At 37.7% G+C, this 26,243-nt stretch overlaps 2 protein-coding genes across 2 annotated transcripts; both read left to right on the plus strand.

Annotated features, from left to right (window-relative positions):
* The first annotated feature begins 1,280 nt into the window (after positions 1-1,280).
* Positions 1,281-7,573, plus strand: LOC114669559 (extracellular calcium-sensing receptor-like). The gene is made up of 6 exons (XM_028825749.2): positions 1,281-1,504; positions 1,693-1,984; positions 2,567-3,391; positions 4,009-4,236; positions 5,353-5,476; positions 6,447-7,573. The coding sequence occupies exons 1-6, from the start codon at positions 1,287-1,289 to the stop codon at positions 7,358-7,360; spliced, it is 2,601 nt and encodes an 866-aa protein (XP_028681582.2). The 5' UTR covers positions 1,281-1,286; the 3' UTR covers positions 7,361-7,573.
* Positions 7,574-12,986: 5,413 nt separating this feature from the next.
* Positions 12,987-20,049, plus strand: LOC114669560 (extracellular calcium-sensing receptor-like). Its single transcript, XM_028825750.2, has 6 exons — positions 12,987-13,153; positions 13,431-13,722; positions 14,087-14,902; positions 15,790-16,017; positions 17,225-17,348; positions 18,959-20,049. Exons 1-6 carry the CDS (start codon positions 12,990-12,992, stop codon positions 19,870-19,872), a joined length of 2,538 nt encoding a protein of 845 aa, XP_028681583.2. The 5' UTR covers positions 12,987-12,989; the 3' UTR covers positions 19,873-20,049.
* Positions 20,050-26,243: the final 6,194 nt, after the last annotated feature.

Here is a 26,243-nt window from a genome sequence, read left to right on the forward strand (position 1 = left end):
AATGACGCACACACACCCAGCCGTCCATATGATCTAAAAGAAAATGTGATTCATCAGACCAATCCACCTTCTTCCATTGCTCCAAGGTCCAGTTTAGACACTCATTTGCCCATTGTAGGCACTTCCGCAGGTGGACAGGGGTCAGGATAGGCACTCTGACCAGACTGCAGTATATGATGTACTGTGTGTCCTGACACCTTTCTCTCATGGCCAGCATTACGCTTTTCAGCAACCTGTACAGTAGCTCTTGTGTGGTATTGGACCAGATGGGCTAGCCTTCACTTTCCATATGCATCAATGAGACTTGGGTGCACATAACCCTATTGCCAGTTCACTGTTTTCTTTCCTTGGACCACTTTTGGTAGGTACTAGCCACTGCATACCAGGAGCAACCCTATAAGACCTGCCGTTTTGAAGGTGCTCTGAACAAGTTGTCTGGTAATCACAATTTGGCTCTTGTCAAAGTTGCCCAGATCCTAATGCTTCTCATTTTTCCTGCTTCCAACACATCACCTTCAATGACTGTTCACTTGTTGCATAATATAGCCCCCCTCTTGACAGGTGCCACTGTAACAAGACATTCAATGTTATTCACCTGTTTGTGGTTTTAATGATGTGACTGGTTGATGTAAATAACCAGAATTAAAATATTAAGCAGTCAGATCACATTATGATAAGGCAAAATAGATTATATTGTAATCTCCCTTTTAGCAAAAAGGGTAACTTCTATCTTGTTGCATAATTTCTACATAATTAAGCTTGTTTCTTAAAAACAATTGTTTAATAAGTTCTTTTTAAAATTAGGTAAAAAAAAATCTTCAATCTGCCTCCTGAAAAGTTTTTGAGCCATGTTGATAACAGTAATAGCAGTGTAAAAGAGTATTTTATGTTTACAATTAGCAACCATGCAGCAGCAAAAGTGTACTGTCATTATTAAATAAAAATATCTTACAGGACTTTCTTTACTATAAAGAAAGAATAAACATAATACATCAATATCAATATAATGTCTATACACAAAAACATTATTCAAACATCGCAGGCAGATGTTTTTGTACATCACAGACCAAATTGTTTTCTATATATGCTTTTCTTAGCTTTTCTTGTATTTTCTATGCAGCTTATTAAACTCAGATAAAAAAAGTATTCAGTAATTATTCAAATACATTGCAGAAAAGAGGCATGTGACTTTTTAATTCCAGTGATATTATTCTTATACTCAAGAGGCCACTCCATTTCATATTTATAAATACTTCTCCAATGCTGACTTATCAATGGGCTCTAAAATGAATTGCATACTGTTCACATCTGCATTTTTCCTTTGCTTAATAATTTTAATTATGGCCAATTTGGAGCATAAATGCAAACTTCAGGATAATTTTAACTTAAATGGAATGTACAAAAAAGGGCAGATTATATTAGGAGGACTATTTGAAATTAATTATAAAACTATTATTCCTGAGTTGTCCTTTAAATCTAAACCAGAACCGTGGAAATGTGAAAGGTGAGTTAGAGACATTGCCTCTTTTAATACAGGGATTTTACCTTAACAATCATTTTGCTTGTTGATAAAATCAAGGTGCCATTCAAAGAACAATTAATGTGATTTTTTGAAAACATAAATGGCTAAAAAGTTTTTTCAATGGATGTCTGTTTAGTACATGAAAAATTACTTTGCTTTTCTCTTGACAGCCTAGACTTCATAGGGGTTCAGTCGGCACAGACAATGGTGTTTGCTATTGAACAAATAAATAAGGATGAGACACTCCTGCCAAACGTGACCCTGGGATACAGAATCTTTGACAATTGTCTTAGATTACCAGTGGCACTCCGAGCGGCCGTCACTTTAGTCGGTGGTCTAGATGAAGTGAGCACTGAATACAACTGCAGTGGCATCCCTCCTGTTCTCGCTATAGTTGGTGATCCAGGATCCACACATTCTATTGCTCTCTCAAGAATTGTTGGGCTTTTCCACATGCCTTTGGTAACACTTCAGTGATTTGTAGCATATTTCTAGACAATTTTGTGTCACTTAAATGGAATTGAATTTTATCACTGTGTATATAAAGACTAATAATGTAACATATTCACTCTATCTATCTATCTATCTATCTATCTATCTATCTATCTATCTATCTATCTATCTATCTATCTGTCTGTCTGTCTGTCTGTCTGTCTGTCTGTCTGTCTGTCTGTCTGTATGCACTGTATATTCATATACATAATAGTGCAGATCACTATGGCAGTTTATAATTGCCAAAATTATTTTAAACTTACTAGGGACTTAAAAAGGAAGAGCTGCACAATTTATCAATATTTATTAATAGTTTAAAACTACAGAAAACAATCAAGAAAATTAACTTATACATTTCATTAAACTCAAGCATGTCTTTATTGTTACAGCACAAACTTTACATTTAATAGTTGTTTTTCTTCAATATACTGTTTCCTTTTTGTGTTCCTTTAATAAAATAAGCCACTTTTCTGAAATTTCTGCATTGTATTTATTGTTTTTTTATACATATTATTCCTTAAAGAATGCTAATGCTGCTATTTTTATTTTTAGGTAAGTTATTACGCCACATGTGCCTGCTTAAGCAATAAACAAGAGTACCCTTCATTCTTTAGAACAATCCCAAGTGATACTTTTCAAGTTAAAGCCATGGCACAAATAATTAAATATTTTAAATGGTCCTGGGTTGGTATTATAGGAAGTGATGATGACTATGGACAATATGCTGTGAGAACATTTTATGAGGAAATAGCAAAATTTGGTTGCATATCATTCTCTGAGACCATCCCAAAAGTTAATGAAATAAGCAAAGTGCAGCACATAATTAATACTATAAAACAGTCAACAGCAAAAGTAATTATAATATTTTCACCTGGAGTGGATGTAAATGTTTTAATAAGAGAAGCAGTGCGCCAGAATATTACTGGCCGGCAATGGATTGCAAGTGAAGGATGGAGTACCTCAACAGTTTTAGCAAGCAAAGAAAATTTCAGATCATTTGGTGGAACAATAGGCATTGCCATTCACAGAGGAAACATTCCAGGGCTCAAAGAATTTCTCCTTCAAGTTCACCCTGATATAAATTCAGGGAAAAATTTAATCCATCAATTTTGGGAAAAGATATTTGAATGCAGATTTTCAGAAAATGTTATCAACTCCTCCACAGTGCTTAGCTGGAAAGAATGCACAGGAGAAGAGAATATCAATAACACCCAAACAGCATATAGTGATGTTTCAGACTTAAGAGCCTCCTACAATGTTTATAAAGCTGTATATGCAATTGCACACGCACTTGATAATTTGAACTCCTGTGAAAAAGGAAACGGTCCATTTGAGAACAACTCCTGCGCGAACATTGCAAATGTACAGCCATGGCAGGTAAAGCTCACATTTACCTTTCCCCAGCTTCTGGACATGTTATCAGTGAGAATTTTAGTTTCAGTAAGTGCAAATACAAGAAGATATATGGAATGGTAATATCACAGAGTATACATTAACATTTACACTATCATAAAATAAATTAAATAATAATATTTTTTATTATTATTATTATCATTGAAATTATGCCTATTGAATAAATATATTAATATTATTAATGCAAAATAAATGAATCGATGTATGTTGTTCAAAATCAAATTTGACAAAATTAACATTTTACATTGTTCCAAAACACAAAGAAAGTCTCCATTTTAGGAAAAGAATGCTGTAATTACTGTCTACTGAAATATAAAATAAAAACTGGCACATTTTTAGTCAGTCCTACACATATTTGACCTCTTAGAAGCTTCCTGTTGTTCTTCTTCTTTCGGGTACTCCTGTTAGAGGTTGCCAGAGCGGATCATCTTTTTCCATAAGAAGCTTCCTGTTGTTAATGTACTAAAATGTTAGAAGGAAAAAAAAAGTCAAAGAATAATTATGTGCTTCTTTACAATGATTAATGAAGATTGCCTAGAAATATACTTACAAAAACATATAATTAATGTATTTTTTTTTAGCTTCATCACTATCTGAAACAAGTCAGTTTTAGTACGCATTCAGGAGAGAGAGTTGCTTTTGATGAGAACGGAGATGCCCTCGCAGTCTACGACATTGTAAATTGGCAACTGAACAGTGATGGAAATACTGAAATTAAAACCATTGGAGTTTTTGACAAAGCCTCTGGCTCAGGACAGGAGCTTTTTCTTAAAGAAGATGAGATGTTTTGGAATTTTGCGACTGCAAAAGTAGGTTTCAATAATTTTGATTTTATTCCGTTTCAGTGCTGAAGTTAGATTTAATTTAAGAGCATTTTGATTTGAAAGGAAAAAAACAGAAACATTTATATTTAATTATAGCTTGTTTGTTCTTTTATTGGTCACTCAAAAAAGGTGTATATCCACTTTATTTAAATATCTGAGACATTTTGCAATTAAAAATGTCAGAAAATGTCTTTGTTTATTAATGTAAGTAGTAATCAATTACAAAATACACATTTTAACTTGGTGCTCATGTGAGCTGTACATGCTCTAAATGCCATATCTGTTGAGAGCAGCTTGAAATGCCAGTGGGGCTTATTGAGCTAAATATTCAGTTATTTAGCAGATGATTCACATTAAATGGGAATATAATGAGAGAAAATGATAATCAGTCATAATGCCGGACACACTGTATATATATTCTCAAGTGCTATTACTGAACATATCTGAGAATTAAGCAGTTAAACCAGTTTGTTCATGTGAGTATCACAGTACTTGCTTGATCAAACAAAAAGACACAGAAGACCATGCTAAGTACAATTTCTATAAAATACTTTTCTTGCTTAACACACTATGAGTTGACAAGGTTAAATAATCTAAAAAAATTGAGTACCTTGATTAATTCCCATCAATCCATCCATTTTCATGTCTACATAGTCCAGTCAATCCCACCAGGTTATTGAAGGGCACACAGACACACAAGCCAGCAAGATTATTTACAGATACCATTCAACATTGTGAGAGGGAGTAATGAACTTACAAAGAATATTTATACTCCATAAATAAGACAACTCAGAAGAGGAGCTAACTTGAAAGCTGTTTCTCTAAATATAAAATCTCAAAGATTTTAACCCTGGACCACTGCAAATAATGATAAAGGCCCTCTGTTATAACTTTAACGACAAAACAGAAAACTCATGACAACAAACAGACAGCAAGAATACCAGGATCAGTTCTGCAATATCTGGATTTTCAGCTCTCACACTTCACCCACTTCACCAGTTATCCATCTAAACAATTTCTAATATAACCAGCTAAGCCAATGTGTTTTCTGAATTAATATCCCCAAAAAGCAAAATGTTTCACTATTGTGTTTACATATAGCCTCCGGAGTCTATCTGCAGTAAAAGCTGTCAGCCTGGCACAAGAAAAGCCACACGAAAGGGTGAGCCAGTTTGCTGTTTTGATTGCATCCCATGTGCAGAAGGTGAAATCAGTGGGCAGATAGGTATGCTTTTCTTTTTAGTACTCATTTTTAAATAATGCCATAATGTTATTAAGAGGTGAATTGTTTAGAACTACTGCTAATATCTATAGAGCCATGATTAGGATACAGTATCAGTCTGTATCTCTGTGAAGTTTGTACATTTGCCCAGCAGTTTTATGGGTTTTCTCTGGACATTGTGGTTTCATTTTGGTACAGAATTTTGTGAATTGAGCCATTTGCAATTCACATTTGCAAAAAAATACTTCACTCTGGTCCAAGCCAGTTATGGTAAATTCATGGAAATTACATATTAATATATTGGGCAATTGGTCAGTCACAAATTATTATTTATTATTACTCCAGGTGCCCAATGAGCATCTTCCGGTAGCACTTCTGGGTATGGCAGAAGTGCTGCCAAATAGGGCCCTGCAAATGTCCATGTGCCCCCTGGTGGTGGCCACAGGCTCCACCAGGGTTGAGCTTCTATGCTCATGACTCGTGTCTCCGATGGAATCCAAGGGGGCTACCCTCTGTCAGTCCATGGGAGAAACTGTCCTGGAAGTACTCTCACCCCAGTCCTTCCATAATCAGGGCGTCCCAGTTGGGTAAGGGCCCCCACCGTCTGCCACAATGTGTGAGAAAGTTCAGTTGAATTTAAAGTTAGACCAATCAATCAAGTGATTCAATCATTTTAGTGAACCTTAGCAAAAGATATCAGAGATTTTTTAAGAGGCTTGCCGTAATGCAGCATACTCCTAACAAAGGCAAGAAGAAGTGTTTCTGTTTCTAAGATCCAGGGGAAAGGTTTGCCTCTGGATATTTTACACACAGATTACAAAATGAAGTTTTAGCTAGAGTCAAAATTTGAGACACAGCAGCTCTGGCCACTGTAAGTGATGATGATAAGGCAATAAATGCTGCCTTTCATTGCATACAATCTATCACTTAACAAGTCTATTTAATTTCATAAACTTGAACTTCTTTTTTGTAGATGCTGATGAATGTGAAAAATGTCAGCCTGAGTTTTGGTCAGATTTTGGAAGAACCCAATGTGTTCCAAAAGAACTTGAGTTCCTCTCCTATGAAGATGCCATGGGAATTGCATTGACAGCAGTTTCATTATCCGGAGCTGCCATGTCATTAGCTGTACTATCAGTGTTTATCTACTATCGGGAAACTCCAGTTGTGAAGGCAAACAACTCTGAATTGAGTTTTCTTTTGCTTATTTCTCTAATTCTGTGTTTCCTATGTTCCCTTTGTTTCATTGGAAAACCCACTTATCTGACTTGCATCCTGAGGCATGTTGTATTTGGCATCAGTTTTGTTCTGTGCATCTCTTGTATCTTGGTGAAAACTATTGTTGTCATTATGGCCTTTAAAGCAACCTTACCTGGGAAAAACATTATGAAGTGGTTTAGATCTATACAGCAAAGAGGAACTGTGTTTTTACTTACCCTAATTCAGGCTCTAATATGTATTGTCTGGTTAGTCATAGCCCCACCAACCCCATCCAGAAATACCAAATATCAGAATGCAAAAATCATCTTAGAATGTGATATAGGCTCCATTACTGGGTTTAGCTGTCTAATGGGTTACATCGGTTTCCTAGCAAGTATCTGCTTTGTGCTGGCTTTCCTTGCTAGAAAATTACCAGATAATTTCAATGAAGCTAAATTCATCACTTTCAGCATGATTATCTTCTGTGCTGTTTGGCTAACATTCATCCCAGCTTATATTAGCACTCCGGGAAAGTACACTGTAGCTGTGGAAATATTTACAATTCTGGCCTCCAGTTTTGGCATTATCGCAATGATTTTTTTCCCAAAATGTTATATTATTCTGATCAGACCTGAGAGAAATACAAAGAAGTTTCTCATGGCAAAAGCTGATCCCACTCCACGTTAAATGTATGTTTGCATGGTCAACCTAATTTGCAACAGGTGCTAACAAAGTAGTTTGACTACATTCTGTCTGGTCAAGGCAGTTGGCTTTAAGTTGATTTTGCTTAAAAGGTGTTCATTTTTAAAACTGGTATGCTTTTATATCTTTTCCCCCTTTAACAGGTGAATGTTAAATGTAAAATGTATTTAGATTTCTTTTATGTGTGAAACAATAAAATTATATCATTGTACAGTTCAATATAGTTCATTTCAAGATGCATCCTTCCACTTTTTACAGAGCTTTTTCAAATCATGTACATTAAATCAGCATTGTCATTTTTCTATTGCCTCACTGAACTCCTCCCACACAAGTTTTTGCTTCTCAACTGCCATCGTCGCACTCTGCTTGGCCTGTCTGTACCACTCAACTGCCTCTGAATTCCCACAGGCTAACCAGACTCAAAAGGCCTCCTTCTTCAGTTTGATAGCTCCCTTTGTGGTTGGTGTATACCACCAGGTTCAGGGATTACAGGCACAAATATCTTATGGCTGATTTTCTGTGCAGGCACCGCAGTAATGGAGTCATGGACAATGGCCCATTAGGGTTTATTGTCCTCAGCCTCTATTGCAATGCAAAAGAAATTTGTCCGGAGGTGTGAACTGAAGACCTCCAGGACACGGCCATCTGACAAATGTTCCCAGCACATCTTTACTGTATATGTGGGTCTGCCTAGTCTGTCCAGCATTTAAACCCCTCATCTGATTCAACTGGCAACCAGGTAGTGGTCAGTTGACAGCTCAGACCCTCTCTTCACCCGAGTGTTCAAGACATATTGCTGTAGATGTGATGGTATGACTACAAATAGATCATCACCCTATAGTGCTTTGGTGCCAAGTGCACTTATGAACATTCTTATGCTCAAACATGGAATTCATTATGGACAAAATGTGACTAGCACAAAAGTCCAATAACAAAACATAATTCGGGTTAAGATGTTGGGTATGCTGTTCCTTCCAATCACACCATTCCAGGTTTCACTGTCATTGCCCATGTAAGTGTTAAAATCCCCCAGTAGAAATTCATTGGGAGCACCTTCCACCATTGCCTCCAAACATCTCCAAGAAGGCAAATTACTTTGACCCAATTGTTAGTGCATAAGCACAGACAAAAAATTTTCCCTCAACTTGAAGCTGAAAAGAGGTGACCACTGGGGTAAACTCTCAAGTACACATGCCGAGCCAGGGGCACTATAAGTATGCCCAAACATGCCCTGATACATCTTACCCTGTGTAACTCCTAAGTAGAATAAAGTCCTGTCCCTCTGAAGGAGTTTAGTTCCAGAGCTTATACTGTGAGTTGAACTAAGCCCAACTATATCTAGATGGTACCTCTCTACATCCCACACTAGCTCAGCTGATATTCCACATCCCTACAGTCAGTGTTAGTAGATCGGTCTGCCAAGGCCTTTGACTTCGATTGCTACCCAAGCCACAAACCACCAAACCTATATGGCTCTTCCTGCTGGTGGTGGGCCCACTGGAGGACGGACCAATGTTGCTCCCTCTTGCTGTGTCCAGCCGGGTCCCATGGGTAAAGGCTCAACCACCAGGCACTTGCGATAAGCCCCCGTGCCACCCCGAGGCTGACAACAGGCTGGGCCATGGTTTCCCTTTTCTGGGCAAGGTTACTGGGTCTGTGTTAATTTTCCTCATAATGGTTAAGGAGAAGGAAAGGAGGATGTGGCTATGGGTCGAGCCTCAGATTCAAGAGGGTCAATGCAAATTTCATCCTGTTTGCGGAACACTGAGCCAGCCTTTCACTCTCACTAAGATTCTGGAGGGTTTCGTGGAAGGATACCCAATCAGTCTACATGTGTTTTGTAAAAATGGAAAAGGCATTCAACCATGTCTCTTGGGGTGTCTTATGGGGGTTGCTTCAGGTAAATAGGGTATCAGGCCTGCTGTTGTGTGCTATTCTGTCTCTCTACATCTGGAGTGAATGGTTAGTTCACATTGCCAGCAACAAGTTAGACTTGTTTCCGGTGGGTGTGGGATTTTGCCAGGGCTGTCATTTGTCACTGATTCTGTCCATCGATTACCACAGGATTGTATCTCTTCTTTTTGTGGATGATGTGGTCCTGCTTGCTTCTTTGGGCTGTTACCTTAGACACACACTGAGAAGCAGCTGGGAAGAGGATCAGCACTTCCAAGTCCGAGATCATGGTTCTCAAGGGTGGAGTGCCCTTTCTAATTTGGGGATGAATTGCTTAGACTGCCCCTTGCAACCTGGATCTCAATAAACAGCAGAAAATGGATGGATGGATGGATGGATGGATGCATGTCTGCATTGCTGATATAAAAAAGGTACACTAATAGCATAGCCACCTACCCACATTCCTATCCAGTCATCTATGCATTTTTTAACTGGCTAATCAAGTTTAGGATCAAAATATATTTGGAAGCTAACTTGCCAATAGTGGGAGCCAAGCTAGACCTACCCTGGACTGGGCAACATCTTATCATAGTGTGTCATTTAGGAGATTTCAATTGGCCTATACTAATATTCCAATATGGTTGGGATATCTCTGGGGTATGAGAGGTAAACTGGTGTACCTGGACAAAGACTGACTGAAATATGGGAAGAAAATCCACACTTCACACAGACAGTGCCCAGGTATGGGATTCAAACTCAGGACACTTGTGATATTAGGCAGCTGCGCTAACCACTACATTACCAACAGTTTTATGTTAAGAATAGATCAGGCCAGGCAATAAAACATATGAAAATCAAGTTCTAATAGACCTAACTAAATACTAATTATATTCATTCTTCAAATAATTAGAAAACATATGTTTGTCATATACTAATTTTGCACAGTTGAATGATGATAGTTCTGTAAGGAAAATACCAAAAAAAAACTATAAAAAGTAGAAAGCCCCATTTACCGGATGGTTGTTGGGGTTGTCAGAGGTGTGCTCATACACAATGTCATCACCTACTATTGCACTGCCTGTTGACAAGAGATACTGTATAGACTTGTGTCCATTTGGTCTGAGGCAAAAGACAAGAATGGAAAAAGGCCAGGAGTTATTTAAAGTGTGAGCTGGTAGACAGACTTAGATCAGGGGTAATGTTTGTCTTCAGGATTGGTGACTTCTGGATTTTGGATGAAGCAAACAAATATAGCATCCTTTTGGAACTATCCTCAAACCATTTATTATACCAGAATTTATTATGCCAGAATGGTTACATTTGTGATCTATCTATCTATCTATCTATCTATCTATCTATCTATCTATCTATCTATCTATCTATCTATCTATCTATCTATCTATCTATCTATCTATCTATTGTGGCGGGCGGCTGGGGGCTGTGCCCAGCCAGGATGCCTGGAAGGATCGGGAGAGGGACTACGCCTCCCCCGGACCACGAGAGGGCAGCTGCCCTGGTTTGTATGGGGGCCACAGGAAATGAGCATGGAAGCTCAACCCTCTATAGGGGCCTGTGGTCACCACCAGGGGGCGCCCGGACGACTGTAAAGCCCTGGACATCAGCACTTCCGCCACACCAGGAAGTGCCGCAAGAAGCTCATCAGGGGGCACCTGGAGCATGTCCGGCCTGGAGCCAGAGTCAGAAGGAGGAAGACAAAGCTCGGAGGAGAGGAGGGGAGGCGGTGAAGCAAGGGAAGGATCGTTGGAGGGTGATTAGTGCAGGGGCACTGTGTGCTGTGCTGGACTGTGTTGGGGATTGTAAATATTGTGAATAAAATGCGTGTGTGTTGGAACCATTCGTGTCTGCCTGTCTGTGTCAGGGCTGAAGGTCCACACTATCTATCTATCTATCTATCTATCTATCTATCTATCTATCTATCTATCTATCTATCTATCTATCTATCTATCTATCTATCTATCTATCTATCTATCTATCTATCTATCTATCTATCTGAACGCAGAGTCAATGAAGATAATTAGTACTCCATTAGCCACAGTATGCAACCAAATAAAATATAATGTAATGCACTGCTTTAAGGGAAGCACAACATTCCACCCTTAATTAATTAGGACGCTTAGCATTGGTATTTTCCAGACCCTATCATGTACTACATCAGGCAGTATAAGAGGTTTAACAAGAACCTGGCCTTGACCCTTTTAATTGTTGTAATTTAAGTGAAGGCAGAATATAATAGTATATAGAGGCTTTAGGTCATTTTCGGGCAACTGCCAACCTATGTTTTATGCCTTATACATAAATAAAATCCATTTATCATCTGGGTATAAATAAAGGAATAATATGCAATAAACAGGTGGGATTATCCAGAGATAAAAGGTAATTAGGTATGAAAAATCACTGGGAAGGAACAAGTATGGATACTCTTCAAAGGGGCCAGGCAGTCATTTTTTAACCTGCTTCATCCTCAAACAGGGTCATGGTTGGGGTGGGGTGCTTGAACCCATCTCAGATAGCATAGGGTACAAGGCAGGAACAAACCTTGGAAAGGGTGCCCCTTCAAAGGGGAATGTGCAAATATGATGTAACGCCATTTTGCTGTTTATTAGTGCCAAGTTAGTATTAGTACCGAGTTTTAAAACAAAAAAACTCTTCCATACTACAAATGTTTCCACTCACATTTATTGGCAATTCTATATTGGCCGTCTCAATGTGAGTGAGTTGAGTGTGGGTGTGAGTGGTCTGATGGACTGGTCTCATGTTTATGGCTGTTGGACCAACCTGTGCCAGTGCTGCCAGGGTAGGCTCTGGCCATCTGTAGTCTGGAATGAAGGCAGTTTGTATGTACTGTAAGCCTATATATACAGTACATACATGTATGGCAGAGAAAAACAAGACAGGAATGGTAAGGGAATAAGTCAGAAAATAGGTATTTTACAAAACCTTTTAATTCTCAAACTGTGCGTCTTTCCATTTTATTTTAAAGTTTGTAGGTGTGAAAAATCTGATTTCTGTCCTCCTATAAGATGTGTCCAATTACATCATAAACAAGCTCAACGTCTTTTAGACAAAGTTAATCCTAGTAACCCAAGAAATTGTTACATCCCTCTATAAAAACAATGCTAACTTCTTTTAAAAAATCTTTAATAAATCTTTTTAAAGACAACTGGCAGCCTCTTCATTCTGCCTCCTGAAAAGTGATTCTTTTTTAAACCCTCTTCAATGTGATGTTTGAAATATGACAAATAGTATTCCACCTAATAGCAGCCTTAAATATAGTTTGTGTTTCCAAATTAGCAGTGAAGCATAAATACACAATCATTATTTTTAACAAAAATGTCACGCATCACTTTATTTACTACAAATGAACGAAAATCAGAATCACTTTAATGTCTATTTTACATTGAAGCTTCTTTACAATATCACAGGAAAAAGATATTTTTAAAATGTTTTCTAAATATGCTTTTATTAGTTTCTTGTTTTTGTACTGTATATAGCATATTAAATACAGACAAGTAAAGTGCTTAGCAATTATTTAAAAAGAGGCATGTGACTTATTAATTCCAATGAAATTATTCATATTCTCGAGAGGCCACTGCATTTCTTATTTATAAATACTTCTTCAATAGTGACTTATGCAATGGGCTCTAAAATGAATTGCATACTGTTCATGTCTGAGGTTTTCCTGTGCTTAATCATTTCAATTATGGCTAATATGGATCATAAATGCAAACTATGGGATACTTTTGACTTAAATGGAATGTACAAAAAAGGACACATTATGTTAGGAGGGCTATTTGAAATTAGTTTTAAAACTATTATTCCTGAGTTGTCCTTTAAATCTAAACCAGAGCAGTGGAAATGTGAAAGGTGAGTTATAGAGAAACTGTGTCTTTTATTGCAGGTTTAATATTTTAACATTAATTTTGCTTATTGATAAGATCAAGATGTCATCCAAAAAATATATTTTAAGAATTAAAAAATGTATTTTAAAGTATTTATGTAGTATATATATACATTACACATAAGTCAACTACTTTTCAAAATGAATATTCAAGCAACAGTAAAATATGTTGTTGGAAATAATCAATTTATATGTATATCTGTGTTATATATTAATAAAAAGATTTTGTTTTTCTCTTGACAGCCTAGACTTCTCTGTGTTTCAGTCAGCACAAACAATGGTGTTTGCTATCGAAGAAATAAACAAGGATCAGACACTCCTGCCAAATGTGACCCTGGGATACAGAATCTTTGACAATTGTGTTAGATTACCAGTGGCACTCCGAGCGGCCGTCACTTTAGTTGGTGGTCTAGATGAAGTGAGCACTGAAATCAACTGCAATGGAGCCCCCCCTGTTCTTGCTATAGTTGGTGATCCAGGATCCACACATTCTATTGCTCTCTCAAGAATTGTTGGTCTTTTCCGTATGCCAATGGTAACGCTTCAATAATTTAGTTATTGTTGTAGCATACCTGTAGCCTATTTTGTATCGGTTGAAATTAATTGATTTTTTTTCATTGTGCATATAGAGTAAATACACTCTTTATAAATATTTATTAATAACTGAAAACTACAGAAAACAATAAAAATAGTCAATCTATACTTGTTCTTTAACTCAAGCATGTCTTTGCTGTTACAGCACAAACATTATATTTAATAGCTTTTTTACTACAATATTAAATTTCCTTTTTGTTTCCCTTTAATAAAATAAGTCACTTTCTGAAATTTCTGCATTGAATTTATTGTTTTTATACATATTATTCTTTGAAGAATGCTAATGCTGCTATTTTTATTCTTAGGTGAGTTATTATGCCACATGTGCCTGCTTAAGCAATAAACAAGAGTACCCTTCATTCTTTAGGACAATCCCAAGTGACACCTTTCAAGTCAAAGCTATGGCACAAATAATAAAATATTTTAACTGGTCCTGGGTTGGCATTATAGGAAGTGATGATGATTATGGACAATATGCTGTGAGAACATTTTATGAGGAAATAGCAAAATTTGGTTGCATATCATTCTCTGAGACCATCCCAAAAGTTAATGAAATAAGCAAAGTGCAGCACATAATTAATACTATAAAACAGTCTACAGCAAAAGTAATTATAATATTTTCACCTGAAATGGATGTAAATGTTTTAGTAAGAGAAGCAGTGCGCCAGAATATTACTGGCCGGCAATGGATTGCAAGTGAAGGATGGAGTACCTCAACAGTTTTAGCAAGCAAAGAAAATTTCAGATCATTTGGTGGAACAATAGGCATTGCCATTCGCAGAGGAAACATTCCAGGGCTCAAAGAATTTCTCCTTCAAGTTCACCCTGATATAAATTCAGGGAAAAATGTAATTCAACAATTTTGGGAAAAAATGTTTGAATCCAGATTTTCAGAAAACATTACAAACTCCTTTAGTTGGAAAGAATGCACAGGAGAAGAGAATATCAATAACACCCAATCAGCGTATAGTGATGTTTCAGACTTAAGAGCCTCCTACAATGTTTATAAAGCTGTATATGCAATTGCACACGCACTTCATAATTTGAATTCCTGTGAAAAAGGAAACGGTCCATTTGAGAACAACTCCTGTGCAGACATCGTACATGTACAACCATGGCAGGTAAAGCTCACATTTCCCCTTCCCTAACTTTTGGACATGTTATCAGTGATAATGTTCATTAAGTACAAATACAAATAGTAAAACAGTTTGATAATATCACATAGTATAAATAAACAATTGTTTTAAATTGTACACTATATTAAAATACATTAAATAACATCCTATTAATATTTATCAATAAAATTATACCTTTTAAATAAAAAATTGAATTACATTCATTCAAAATTTTTTTTTTTTTTTTACTGTGGATGGTTTAAAGGTAAATTTGCAAAATTCATATTTCATATTGGGCGGCACGGTGGCGCTGCTGCCTCGCAGTTGGGAGATCTGGAGACCTGGGTTCGCTTCCTGGGTCCTCCCTGCGTGGAGTTTGCATGTTCTCCCTGTGTCTACGTGGGTTTCCTCCGGGCGCTCTGGTTTCCTCCCACAGTCCAAAGACATGCAGGTTAGGTGGATTGGTGATTCTAAATTGGCCCTAGTGTGTGCTTGGTGTGTGGGTGTGTTTGTGTGTGTCCTGCGGTGGGTTGGCACCCTGCCCAGGATTGGTTCCCTGCCTTGTGCCCTGTGTTGGCTGGGATTGGCTCCAGCAGACCCCCGTGACCCTGTGTTCGGATTCAGCGGGTTGATGGATGGATGGATATTTCATATTGTTCAAAAATCAAACTCTCTATTTTAGGGAAAGAACAACTACTGTCTAGAGAAATCCATTCTGAAAAATGTCTCTTTCTTAATCATTCCTACGCATTGACCTCCTAAAAACTCCTATTGCTAGTGTGTAAAATGAGAAGGAGAAGGAGAAAAAATGAAATAATCAGTATTTGCTTTGTTTTTCTATTAATGTCTAGAAATATGCATACAACGACATATAATAAATGTATTTTTCTCAGCTTCATCACTACCTGAAACAAATCAGTTTTAGTACACATTCAGGAGAAAGGGTTGCTTTTGATGAGAACGGAGATGCCCTCGCAACCTACGACATTGTGAACTGGCAATTGAACAGTGACGGAAATACTGAAATTAAAACCATTGGAGTGTTTGACAAAGCCTCTGGCTCTGGAAAGGAGCTTTTTCTTAAAGAAAATGAAATGTTTTGGAATTTTGCTAGTGGAAAAGTAGGTTTCAAGAATTCTGACATTATTCCATGTCAGTTGTGAAGTTAGATTTACTTTAATTAAAAATGTTTTGATTTGAAAGAAATCACAAAAAAAAAAAATAGAAAATAATATAATTAAATATAACTTGTTTGGTGTATGTTTCTTTTGGTCACTGAAAAAGTATATGTCATGATTATTTAAATAGAAGACACATTTTGCAATTATAAAAAGTCAAGAAAATTTTTTTTAGTAATGTAAGCAGTAATCAATAGGCTATGATGGATATTTTCTATGCATTAACTACAGCATAAACTGTACATGTCATATCTGTTAAAAACAGTTTCAAATACCAGTGGTGGCCTGTTGAAGTTTGCTAACCTAAATAGTCAGTTACTAAACAGATGTTTCACATTTGTTGTGCTTCAGTCAATGCTGGACACCATCTATGTACAATTTTGAGTGCTTTCACTGAACACATTTAAAAATAAAACAGTTAAACAAGTTTGTTCATATGAACCTCACAGTATTTGCTCACTCAAACAGAATGATACTGGAAATCAAGCTCAAGTTCAATTGAAAACCTTTCTTGCTTAACTACTGTATTATGAGTAGACAGGCTTAACATTCTAAAAATACATACCATGATTAATTCCCATCAATCCATCCATTTTCATGTCCACTTAATCCCGTCAATCCTACCAGGTCATTGAAGGGCACACAGACACACAAGCCAACAAGAAAATGTGCAGATGTCAATCAATATTGGGAGAGCAGGGTAAAAACTTGTGAAGAACATGCAAATTCTATAGGAGTGAATTTGAAGTAGTTTCTCTAAATAATAAATCTCGACGATGTTTACCCTCTGCGGTGGGTTGGCACCCTGCCCGGGATTGTTTCCTGCCTTGTGCCCTGTGTTGGCTGGGATTGGCTCCAGCAGACCCCCGTGACCCTGTGTTTGGATTCAGCGGGATGGAAAATGGATGGATGGATGTTTACCCTGGACTACTGTAGGTAAAGACAAATACCCTCCCACATCACTTTAACAACAACACAGAAGACTTATGATAACAAGACAGAAAGCAAGAATACCACGATCAGTCCTGCAATATCTGGACTTTCATCTCTCGTCCTTCTAAAAACTTTTAATATGACTAGCTAAACCAACATGATTTCTGAATTAATTCACCAAAAAGCTAATTTTTTTTACTGTTGTATTTATGTGCAGCCTCCACAGTCTGTCTGTAGTAAAAGCTGCCTACCTGGAACAAGAAAAGCCACGAGAAAGGGTGAGCCAGTATGCTGTTTTGACTGCATCCCATGTGCAGAAGGCGAAATCAGTGGGCAGACAGGTATATTTTTCTTTTTTGTACTCAAAATATTTACAACATGGGGTTGTTTAGAAATGAATTGGTTGGCGCTGCTGTTAAGATCTAAGAAGCCATGGTTAGGTTCCAAATACAGTATTTTTGCCCAGTACATCTGTAGGTTTTCTCTGGACATTCTGGTTTCTTCTTACACAAATGGCAGATTCAGTAAAGTTTGTAAATTAGACCAAAATCAGTTAGTGTAGATATTCACAGGTACACTATAATAGTTGCATCTTATTTTGTTTCAGATGCTTTCAGGTAATACTTCACTCTGCTTCAATCAATTGTGGTAAATTAGTAAAAATTACATTTTTAACATGTGTCCATTCATAGTCGAAAGACATGCATTTTAGGTGACATTTTAATATGTTCGACAATTGGTCGATCATCAATTTTTATTAGAAAAAAGAAAATATTGTAACAAAACCAAGATGTATAAGTAGAAATAAAAAATGACCATCAGCAAGACAAAAAGATATAAAAAGATACAGTATTGAGAGAATTAAACATTCCATAAAAAATATAAAAATGAATAAATATAAAAGACGTGATCTTAAGTTTGATTGTGAATGTACAATTAACTTATTGAAGAGATATTCAGAAATAAGCTACCAGAAATCATGCAACAAAAAGTTAACTAATAGAACAAGTAGATTTCAGAATCAGTTGGATATAAACACTAAACACACAAAAGGATTTCTTCTAGATGCCAAGAGTCTATCTCTACATTCCATCACAGACCACACTAACCCACATACTCAAATCACAGATACTGTAGCAATTTAGAATTGTTAATTCAATTAGCCTACATATATTTGTGATGTGAAGAAAAATAGGTGTAAATGGAGGAACAACTATGAAGGCACAGGGAGAATGTGCAAACTGCACAGCTAGATTCAGATTTAGAGCCAACCTGCGGCAGTTGTTAGGCAGCAACACTAGGTTGTTTTATTTGTGTAATTTTGTATTTATAATCCACTTTGTATGTCTCCTTATTTATTATAGAGAAGGATAAAATGATTGAAATTATTCTTTTCCTTATTATTCATTTTGAAGTTCTGAAGCCATAAGAGAGTACCAAAAAGAAAAAAAAAGTTATTCTAGTTCATTTCGAATATTACCAATTCGTGCTTTAACTAAATATATGTGCTTATGACATTTAGATCATTAATGGTTTATCTTCTTCATTCATTCTTAATGCAATGCAGATATTGGTATGTATAGCATTCGGATACACAGTATTTTTATGTGTAGTTTAAATTTTTTGCAAGGAAGTCCCATAGAAGTAAACACCAGTCCCATCATTTTATGAAATGCTGGCAAAAGTTTTTAGAGGTTACATTTTTTTATTGTAACCCAGCCTAGTCATAATAAAGGAAATAGGAAGTATTTCTACTTCTAAGATATAGAGGAAAAGTTGGGTTCTTGATATTTTATGCACAGCATAGAGTAGATTGCACAATGAAACTTTAGCTGGGGCAGAAATGAGAGGAACAGAAGCTCTGGCCACTGTCAGTGTTAACTAAGAGGAATTTCTTCTATTACTTTTCAATTCAATTTATTTTTTTTAAACCAGAGCTTCTTATTTCTAGATGCTGATGAATGCGACAAATGTCAGCCTGATTCTTGGTCAAATCCTGAAAGAACCCAATGTGTTCCAAAAGAAGTTGAGTTCCTTTCCCATGAAGATGCCTTGGGAATTGCATTGACAGCAGTTTCATTATCCGGGGCTGCCTTGTCATTAGCTGTACTATCAGTGTTTATCTACTATGGGGAAACTCCAGTTGTGAAGGCAAACAACTCTGAATTGAGTTTTCTTTTACTTATTTCTCTAATTCTGTGTTTCCTATGCTCCCTTTGTTTCATTGGAAAACCCACCTATCTGACCTGCATCTTAAGGCATGTTGTATTTGGCATCAGTTTTGTTTTGTGCATCTCTTGTATCTTGGTGAAAACTATTGTTGTCATTATGGCCTTCAAAGCGACCTTACCTGGGAAAAACATTATGAAGTGGTTTAGATCTTTACAGCAAAGGGGAACTGTGTTTTTATTCACCCTAATTCAGGCCCTAATTTGTATAATCTGGGTAGTCATATCTCCACCAGCCCCATCCAGAAACTCCAAATATCAGAATTCAAAAATCATCTTAGAATGTGATATTGGCTCCATTACTGGGTTTAGCTGTCTAATGGGTTACATCGGCTTCCTAGCAAGTGTCTGCTTTGTACTGGCTTTCCTTGCTAGAAAATTGCCAGATAATTTCAACGAAGCTAAATTCATCACTTTCAGCATGATTATCTTCTGCACTGTTTGGCTAACATTCATCCCAGCTTACATTAGCACTCCAGGAAAGTACACCGTAGCTGTGGAAATATTTACAATTCTGGCCTCCAGTTTTGGCATAATCACAACAATTTTTTTCCCAAAATGTTATATTATTCTGATCAGACCTGAGACAAATACAAAAAAGTTTCTCATGGCAAGAGCAGATCCCACTCTACATTAAATGTATGTTTGCATGGTCAACCTAATCTGCAACAGGTGCTAACAAAGCAGTTTGACTTCATTCTGTCTGGTCAAGGCAGTTGATTTTGCTTAAATAGTGTTGATTTTTTGTATACTTTTTATATTCTTTCCTCCTTTAACATGTGCATCTAAAATATGTCAATTTATGGTAAAAATTTTTTTTACTTTATTTTCTGCATAATTCAATAAAATTATATAGTTGCTCTTTCATTGGGAGATATATCTTTCCTTATTGTAGGTTCCAGCTAACAGATGACAGGTATTCCATGTGCCATCCATTCTTTCATTTTTGAAACTGCTTTTTCTATCAATATATCCCTGCAGTGACAGGTATTAGGTGAAGTACATGGTCCACACACTCAGTCTCACCAGGCAGGTTTATAGTTTTCAAATGACTTGATAGCATACTGTACAACAGTGGGAGTAAACCAAGTTTTCTGGGGGTAAAGCCTGTCAGTGTATAGGGTTATGATCATGGATGGGTTCAGTAAGAAGGCTGAACATATTACAGAAAAAAAATCTGAATTTATGAATATCTACATTGTGTTATCAACAATGTTAATATTTATACACATAATTTGTAACAGCCTAAAATGACTAGTACATTACAGTAGTTTCATATGTACTGCATAAAGTCAAAATGAATGAATATACGGTCACATTATCATATTATAATTTTGATTCCTATGATAGATGACTCACCAATTATTTTAAATGACAATTCTACATACAGTGAAATATAACCATTAAGTGTGTTAAAAATATATCAATAGTAATACAAACTGGTCAGAACTGGACACACAGTTAGAGCTACCCTAGATTGGGACACATTTTATTATTTTTGGTCAATTAAGACATATCAATTGACTTATATTTAGCATATATGAGGCATACTGGTGCACCTGGAGGAAAACCTGACCAAGGTCTGGGAAGAACATCCACACTACACACAAGCAGTGCCCAGGCATGGGATTTTAAACCCATAACATTTGAGCTGTTATGTAGCTGTCCTAACCACTGCACCTCCAACAGTATTAACTTATGGATACCTCTGGCCAGGCACTAAATCATACAAATCAGATTATAATACACTACTAACTGAATATTAACTACTCTATATTCTTTTATGTTGCAAATTAAACATGAAATGATTAGAAAACAACTCTGTGTTCTATACCCAAAGCATGGTTTAATGAATTATTTTATGATCCCTTTACTTTTGATAGGATAAATACAAAAATAAAGGTTAAAAGTTGGGGGGAAACCTCATTTGCTGAACGGTTAATGGGCTTCTTAGAGGTGTGCTCATGCACAAGGCCATTACTTAATATTGCACTGTCTGAAACAAAAAGCAAGTGTAGGATGCTGATGGTGTAGTTTTAACATTTGTTTAAACATCCATTTGTCTATTTGGGTTTTAAAATATGATGATTCACTTTCTGATATTATTTTTCCATTCCGTTCCTAACATCTTTCCCACTTTCCCCTTTAAAAGACACTTGAATCAGGCTTGGTAACACCTTGATTCTGTTTATCATTAGCACACCTTTTACCTCTACACCAATTGATCTCTTATATCAGATGTCATCTTCCTCTCACACCATGACACTCATATTCACCTGATTACTTATCTGTGTTCTTTCCAGCTTTGATTCATGCTCTTCTTTCATTGTCCATGTCTCACTTTTATTGAATTCCTCATGCAGCTTTCATGCACTTTACCCTTTCAATTCCAGAAAGACTTCTTTTGAAGTGAGTATGACAGGCAGTTCATGGTATTTCTTCTTTGCACCTCTGACTCTTGCAATGAATGCTGTGCCTGAACCTCCATCTGCAGTTAACAAACAACTTAAATAGCAGGACCTTCCTACTTTCTCCCAAACTATTTCATTACTGAGATCTACATTTACACGTAAAACATTAACACTCGGGCGGCACGGTGGCGCAGTGGTAGCGCTGCTGCCTCACAGTTAGAAGACCTGGGTTCGCTTCCCGGGTCCTCCCTGCGTGGAGTTTGCATGTTCTCCCCGTGTCTGCGTGGGTTTCCTCCGGGTGCTCCGGTTTCCTCCCACAGTCCAAAGACATGCGGGTTAGGTGGATTGGCGATTCTAAATTGGCCCTAGTGTGTGCTTGGTGTGTGGGTGTGTTTGTGTGTGTCCTGCGGTGGGTTGGCACCCTGCCCAGGATTGTTTCCCTGCCTTGTGCCCTGTGTTGGCTGGGATTGGCTCCAGCAGACCCCCGTGACCCTGTGTTCGGATTCAGCGGGTGGGAAAATGGATGGATGGATGGATGGACATTAACACTCTTTATCCATCTCACACAGTTTCTACAAACAAAAATCATATTCAGTCCCTGCAAATTAGGCTTATCTTAAGCTTTAGTAAAGCTGAGAGAAAGAATTTTTTGGTGTGAGGCACGAGGATATGATAATTTGTGAAAGCATAGTATGAAAGGTCACCTATCTTTTTCATTTGGCTCATGGCACCAGTTAAGAAATGTAGTACTCTAAAAATAAATTACTCCATCCAAATAATTTACTTTTTTTCAAACAATCTACTCCATTAAAAGTTAACAACTAGTTTAAATGTGGTATTCCGGTTTCCATTTAATAGTTCAATTAACCAGGAAAAAGCTAAATTATTTCTTGAAAATATATACAGTACTAGCAAAATACCCGCGCTTCGCAGAGGTGAAGTACTGCTTTAAAATTTTAAATAATAAACTGAGGGAAAATGTACCAATAATTATTTGTAAAGGATCTCTATGTGTACCACGTTGTCAGTTCGCCCCTCCGGTTGTAATATGACCAAGCTGTGCACTGAGCTTACTCTTGAGCATGCAACGTATAGTTGGCCATGTGAAAAGCAATCTTACCTCAAATCAATGCCAACCTTTTGTAGGGTCTGTCCCTGAGACTTATTAATTGTCATTGCGAAGCAGAGCCTTACTGGAAATTGGAGGCATTTGAATTGAAATGGGAGATCAGAGGGTATAACGGGGATGCAAGGAATATAAACTCTATCCCCTCAGCCACCGCCAGTAAAAATAGTTGCCTCAATTAGGTTCTTTTGCAAGCATGTGACCTGAAGTCTCGTGCCATTACAAAGTTTCAGTGGCTGTAAGTTACTCAGTAACATTATTGGTGCCCCAACTTTCAAAATTAGATTATGCTCAGGAGTGCCTGGAGGATTCAGAGTGTGGACCGGCTATGGACGTATATATGTACGTAAGTAGGATTCAGTTAGTGTTGGGAACCCGTGTACCAAATTTCTTGAAGATGGGCCCATTAAGTAACAAAGACCGTTGGAAAGTTCAATATGGCGGCCGACAGTGGTGTCATACCACCGAAATAAGTACGTACATCGGTTTCGGTTAGCGCAGGGAAGCCGCGTACCAAATTTTGTGAAGATGGGGCCATAAATAAGAAAGTTTAACATGGCGGACGTTGTCAACTGTTATGACCGTTATGTGTAGAATTTCAAAATGAAACCTGCTTAACTTTTGTAAGTAAGCTGTAAGGAATGAACCTGCCAAATTTCAGCCTTCTACCTACATGGGAAGTTGCAGAGTTAGTGATGAATGTGTCAGTGAGGGTTTTGCCTTTTATTAGTATAGATGTATATGTGTATGCATATGTGTGTGTGTGTGTGTGTGTATATATGTGTGTGTGTATATGTATATATATGTATATGTGTATATATATGTATATGTGTATATGTACAGTATGTATATATATGTACAGTATATACGTATATATGTATGTATATATATATGTATGTATATATATGTATGTATATATATATTGTGGCACCTGGCTGGGTTTGTCGCCAGGCCGGGATGCCCAGGAGGAGCGGAGGAGGGCTTGTGCCTCCTCCAGGACACGAGGGGGCGTCCTCCCTGGTTGCCATGGGGACCACGGGTACAGAGCTTGGAAGCTCAAACCTGTAGGGGCCCATGGTCACCGCCAGGGGGCACCCCGATGCCTTGGGAGCCCTGGACCTCAGCACTTCTGCCACACCCGGAAGTACTGGGGGGAAGAGTATTGGGGACACCCGGAGGACTTCCGGATATGCCGACAGAGCTTCTGCCACACAGGGGTGTGGCTACAGAAGCCCTCAGGATACACCTGGAGTCCTTCCGGGGTGAATAAAAGGGGCCGCCTCCCTCCAGTCAGGGGCAAGAGTCGGGTGGAAGAGGACGAAGCTTGATGGAGAGGAGTGGAGGCGGACCAGAGACTGAGAGAAAGCATTGTGCGTGTGGACAAGGACTTGAGGGGTGATTGGTGCTGCGGCACTGGGTTTGTGCTCACTGAGAAATGTATATAGTGTATAATAAACGTGTGTGTGTGGTGAAACCAACATGTCTACCTGTCTGTGTCCGGGCTGTTCCCCACAATATATATATATGTATGTATGTATATATATGTATATGTATGTATATATATATATATATATGTATATGTGTATGTACAGTAATCCCTCCTCCATCGTGGGGGTTGCGTTCCAGAGCCACCCGCGAAATAAGAATATCCGCGAAGTAGAAACCATATGTTTATATGGTTATTTTTATATTGTCATGCTTGGGTCACAGATTTGCGCAGAAACACAGGAGGTTGTAGAGAGACAGGAACGTTATTCAAACACTGCAAACAAAGATTTGTCTCTTTTCAAAAGTTTAAACTGTGCTCCATGACAAGACAGAGATGCCAGTTCCGTCTCACAATTAAAAGAATGCAAACATATTTTCCTCTTCAAAGGAGTGCGCGTCAGGAGCAGAGTCTGTCAGAAAGACAAAGGAAAGCAAACAAATCAATAGGGCTGTTTGCTTTTAAGTATGCGAAGCACCGCGGCACAAAGCTGTTGAAGGCGGCATCTCACACCCCCTCCGTCAGGAGCAGGGAGAGAGAGAGAGAGAGACAGAGTTTGTTTTTCAATCAAAAATCAATACGTGCCCTTCGAGCTTTTAAGTATGTGAAGCACTGTGCAGCATGTCGTTTCAGGAAGCAGCTGCACAAAAGATAGCAACGTGAAGATAATCTTTCAGCATTTTTAGACGAGCGTCCTTATCGTCTAGGTGTGCGAACAGCCCCCCTGCTCAATCCCCCTACGTCAGGATCAGAGAAAGTCAGCGCAAGAGAGACAGAAAAGTAAGCCGGGTAGCTTCTCAGCCATCTGCCAATAGCGTCCCTTGTATGAAATCAACTGGGCAAACCAACTGAGGAAGCATGTACCAGAAATTAAAAGACCCATTATCCGCAGAAATCCGCGAACCAGCAAAAAATCTGCAATATATATTTAAATATGCTTACATATAAAATCCGCAATGGAGTGAAGCGCGTGAAAGGCAAAGCACGATATAGCGAGGGATTACTGTATACATATGTATATATGTATGTATGTATATATATATATATATATATGTATGTATGTATCTATATATATATATATATATATGTATATATGTATATATGTATGTATGTATATATATATATATATATGTGTATGTATATGTATGCATATATATATATGGTTTTGGCAGCCAAGCGCTTTTTTTCCAACCTAGAAGACGTCTCTTGAGATCCGTTTAATCACCTCGTTGATTGCATGTCTTCCAAGGTAGTTTCAATACCCATTTCCTGCACCGAGTTATCTCCCCTTTTATGAGTAACTGTATTAGTGGCCGTACTTCGTACAGGTCTTTGAACGCACTGAATACTTGTACCTGGTGTCGCCCGTCGGCTACTTTCGACAGGGAATGGAAGCAATTGTCGAGTAACAAAAATTATTTGTAAGTGATTTTGCATTGAAGAAATAGTAAAAACTTGATCACTTGGGTCAATACCTAAAGAAATACACACAGCAAATGCAATTGAGAATATACCAGAATCTGTATGATTTAATTGTTGCTGTGCGTCTTCATAAACTATGGGAGGTTTGTAAGGAAACAAAGCATGAGGGAAACGAAGCTGCTCTTCGGTGAGGTTGAATTTTTTATCAGTATTTAAACTGTCATAGACACAGTGGCGTAGCGTAGTGGGGGCGGCCCGCCCCGGGCGGCACTTTTAGGAGGCGGCAAAATTTCACAATAAATAATAATAATATCTTGTAAAAATTTGAACCATTCCTAAATAAGGGGGCGGCGGAATTTTCCTCCGCCCCGGGCGGCTGACACACACGCTATGCTACTGAATAGACATGATTTACAGCACCATCATAATAGGTACACACCCAGTGAGTTACTCGTTCAGTAGCTGCAGAAGGTAATATTTAAATATGTTTTGCATTTTGTGGAATGGGCATTATAGGTATGTCAGGAGTCCACATTAGCAAAACCTTTTGAGGTTGGAAAATT

Source organism: Erpetoichthys calabaricus, chromosome 2, assembly GCF_900747795.2.
Source record: "Erpetoichthys calabaricus chromosome 2, fErpCal1.3, whole genome shotgun sequence".
Classification (NCBI taxonomy): Eukaryota; Metazoa; Chordata; class Cladistia; order Polypteriformes; family Polypteridae; genus Erpetoichthys; species Erpetoichthys calabaricus.

Bases quoted from the DNA above. Each gene is read 5' to 3' on its own strand.
- LOC114669559 (XM_028825749.2), top strand. From the start codon at position 1,287: ATGAATTGCATACTGTTCACATCTGCATTTTTCCTTTGCTTAATAATT. The intron at 1,505-1,692 runs GTGAGTTAGAGA...TTCTCTTGACAG, and splicing joins GAACCGTGGAAATGTGAAAG to CCTAGACTTCATAGGGGTTC. The intron at 5,477-6,446 runs GTATGCTTTTCT...TCTTTTTTGTAG, and splicing joins TGAAATCAGTGGGCAGATAG to ATGCTGATGAATGTGAAAAA.
- LOC114669560 (XM_028825750.2), top strand. From the start codon at position 12,990: ATGGCTAATATGGATCATAAATGCAAACTATGGGATACTTTTGACTTA. The intron at 13,154-13,430 runs GTGAGTTATAGA...TTCTCTTGACAG, and splicing joins GAGCAGTGGAAATGTGAAAG to CCTAGACTTCTCTGTGTTTC. The intron at 13,723-14,086 runs GTAACGCTTCAA...TTTTATTCTTAG, and splicing joins GTCTTTTCCGTATGCCAATG to GTGAGTTATTATGCCACATG.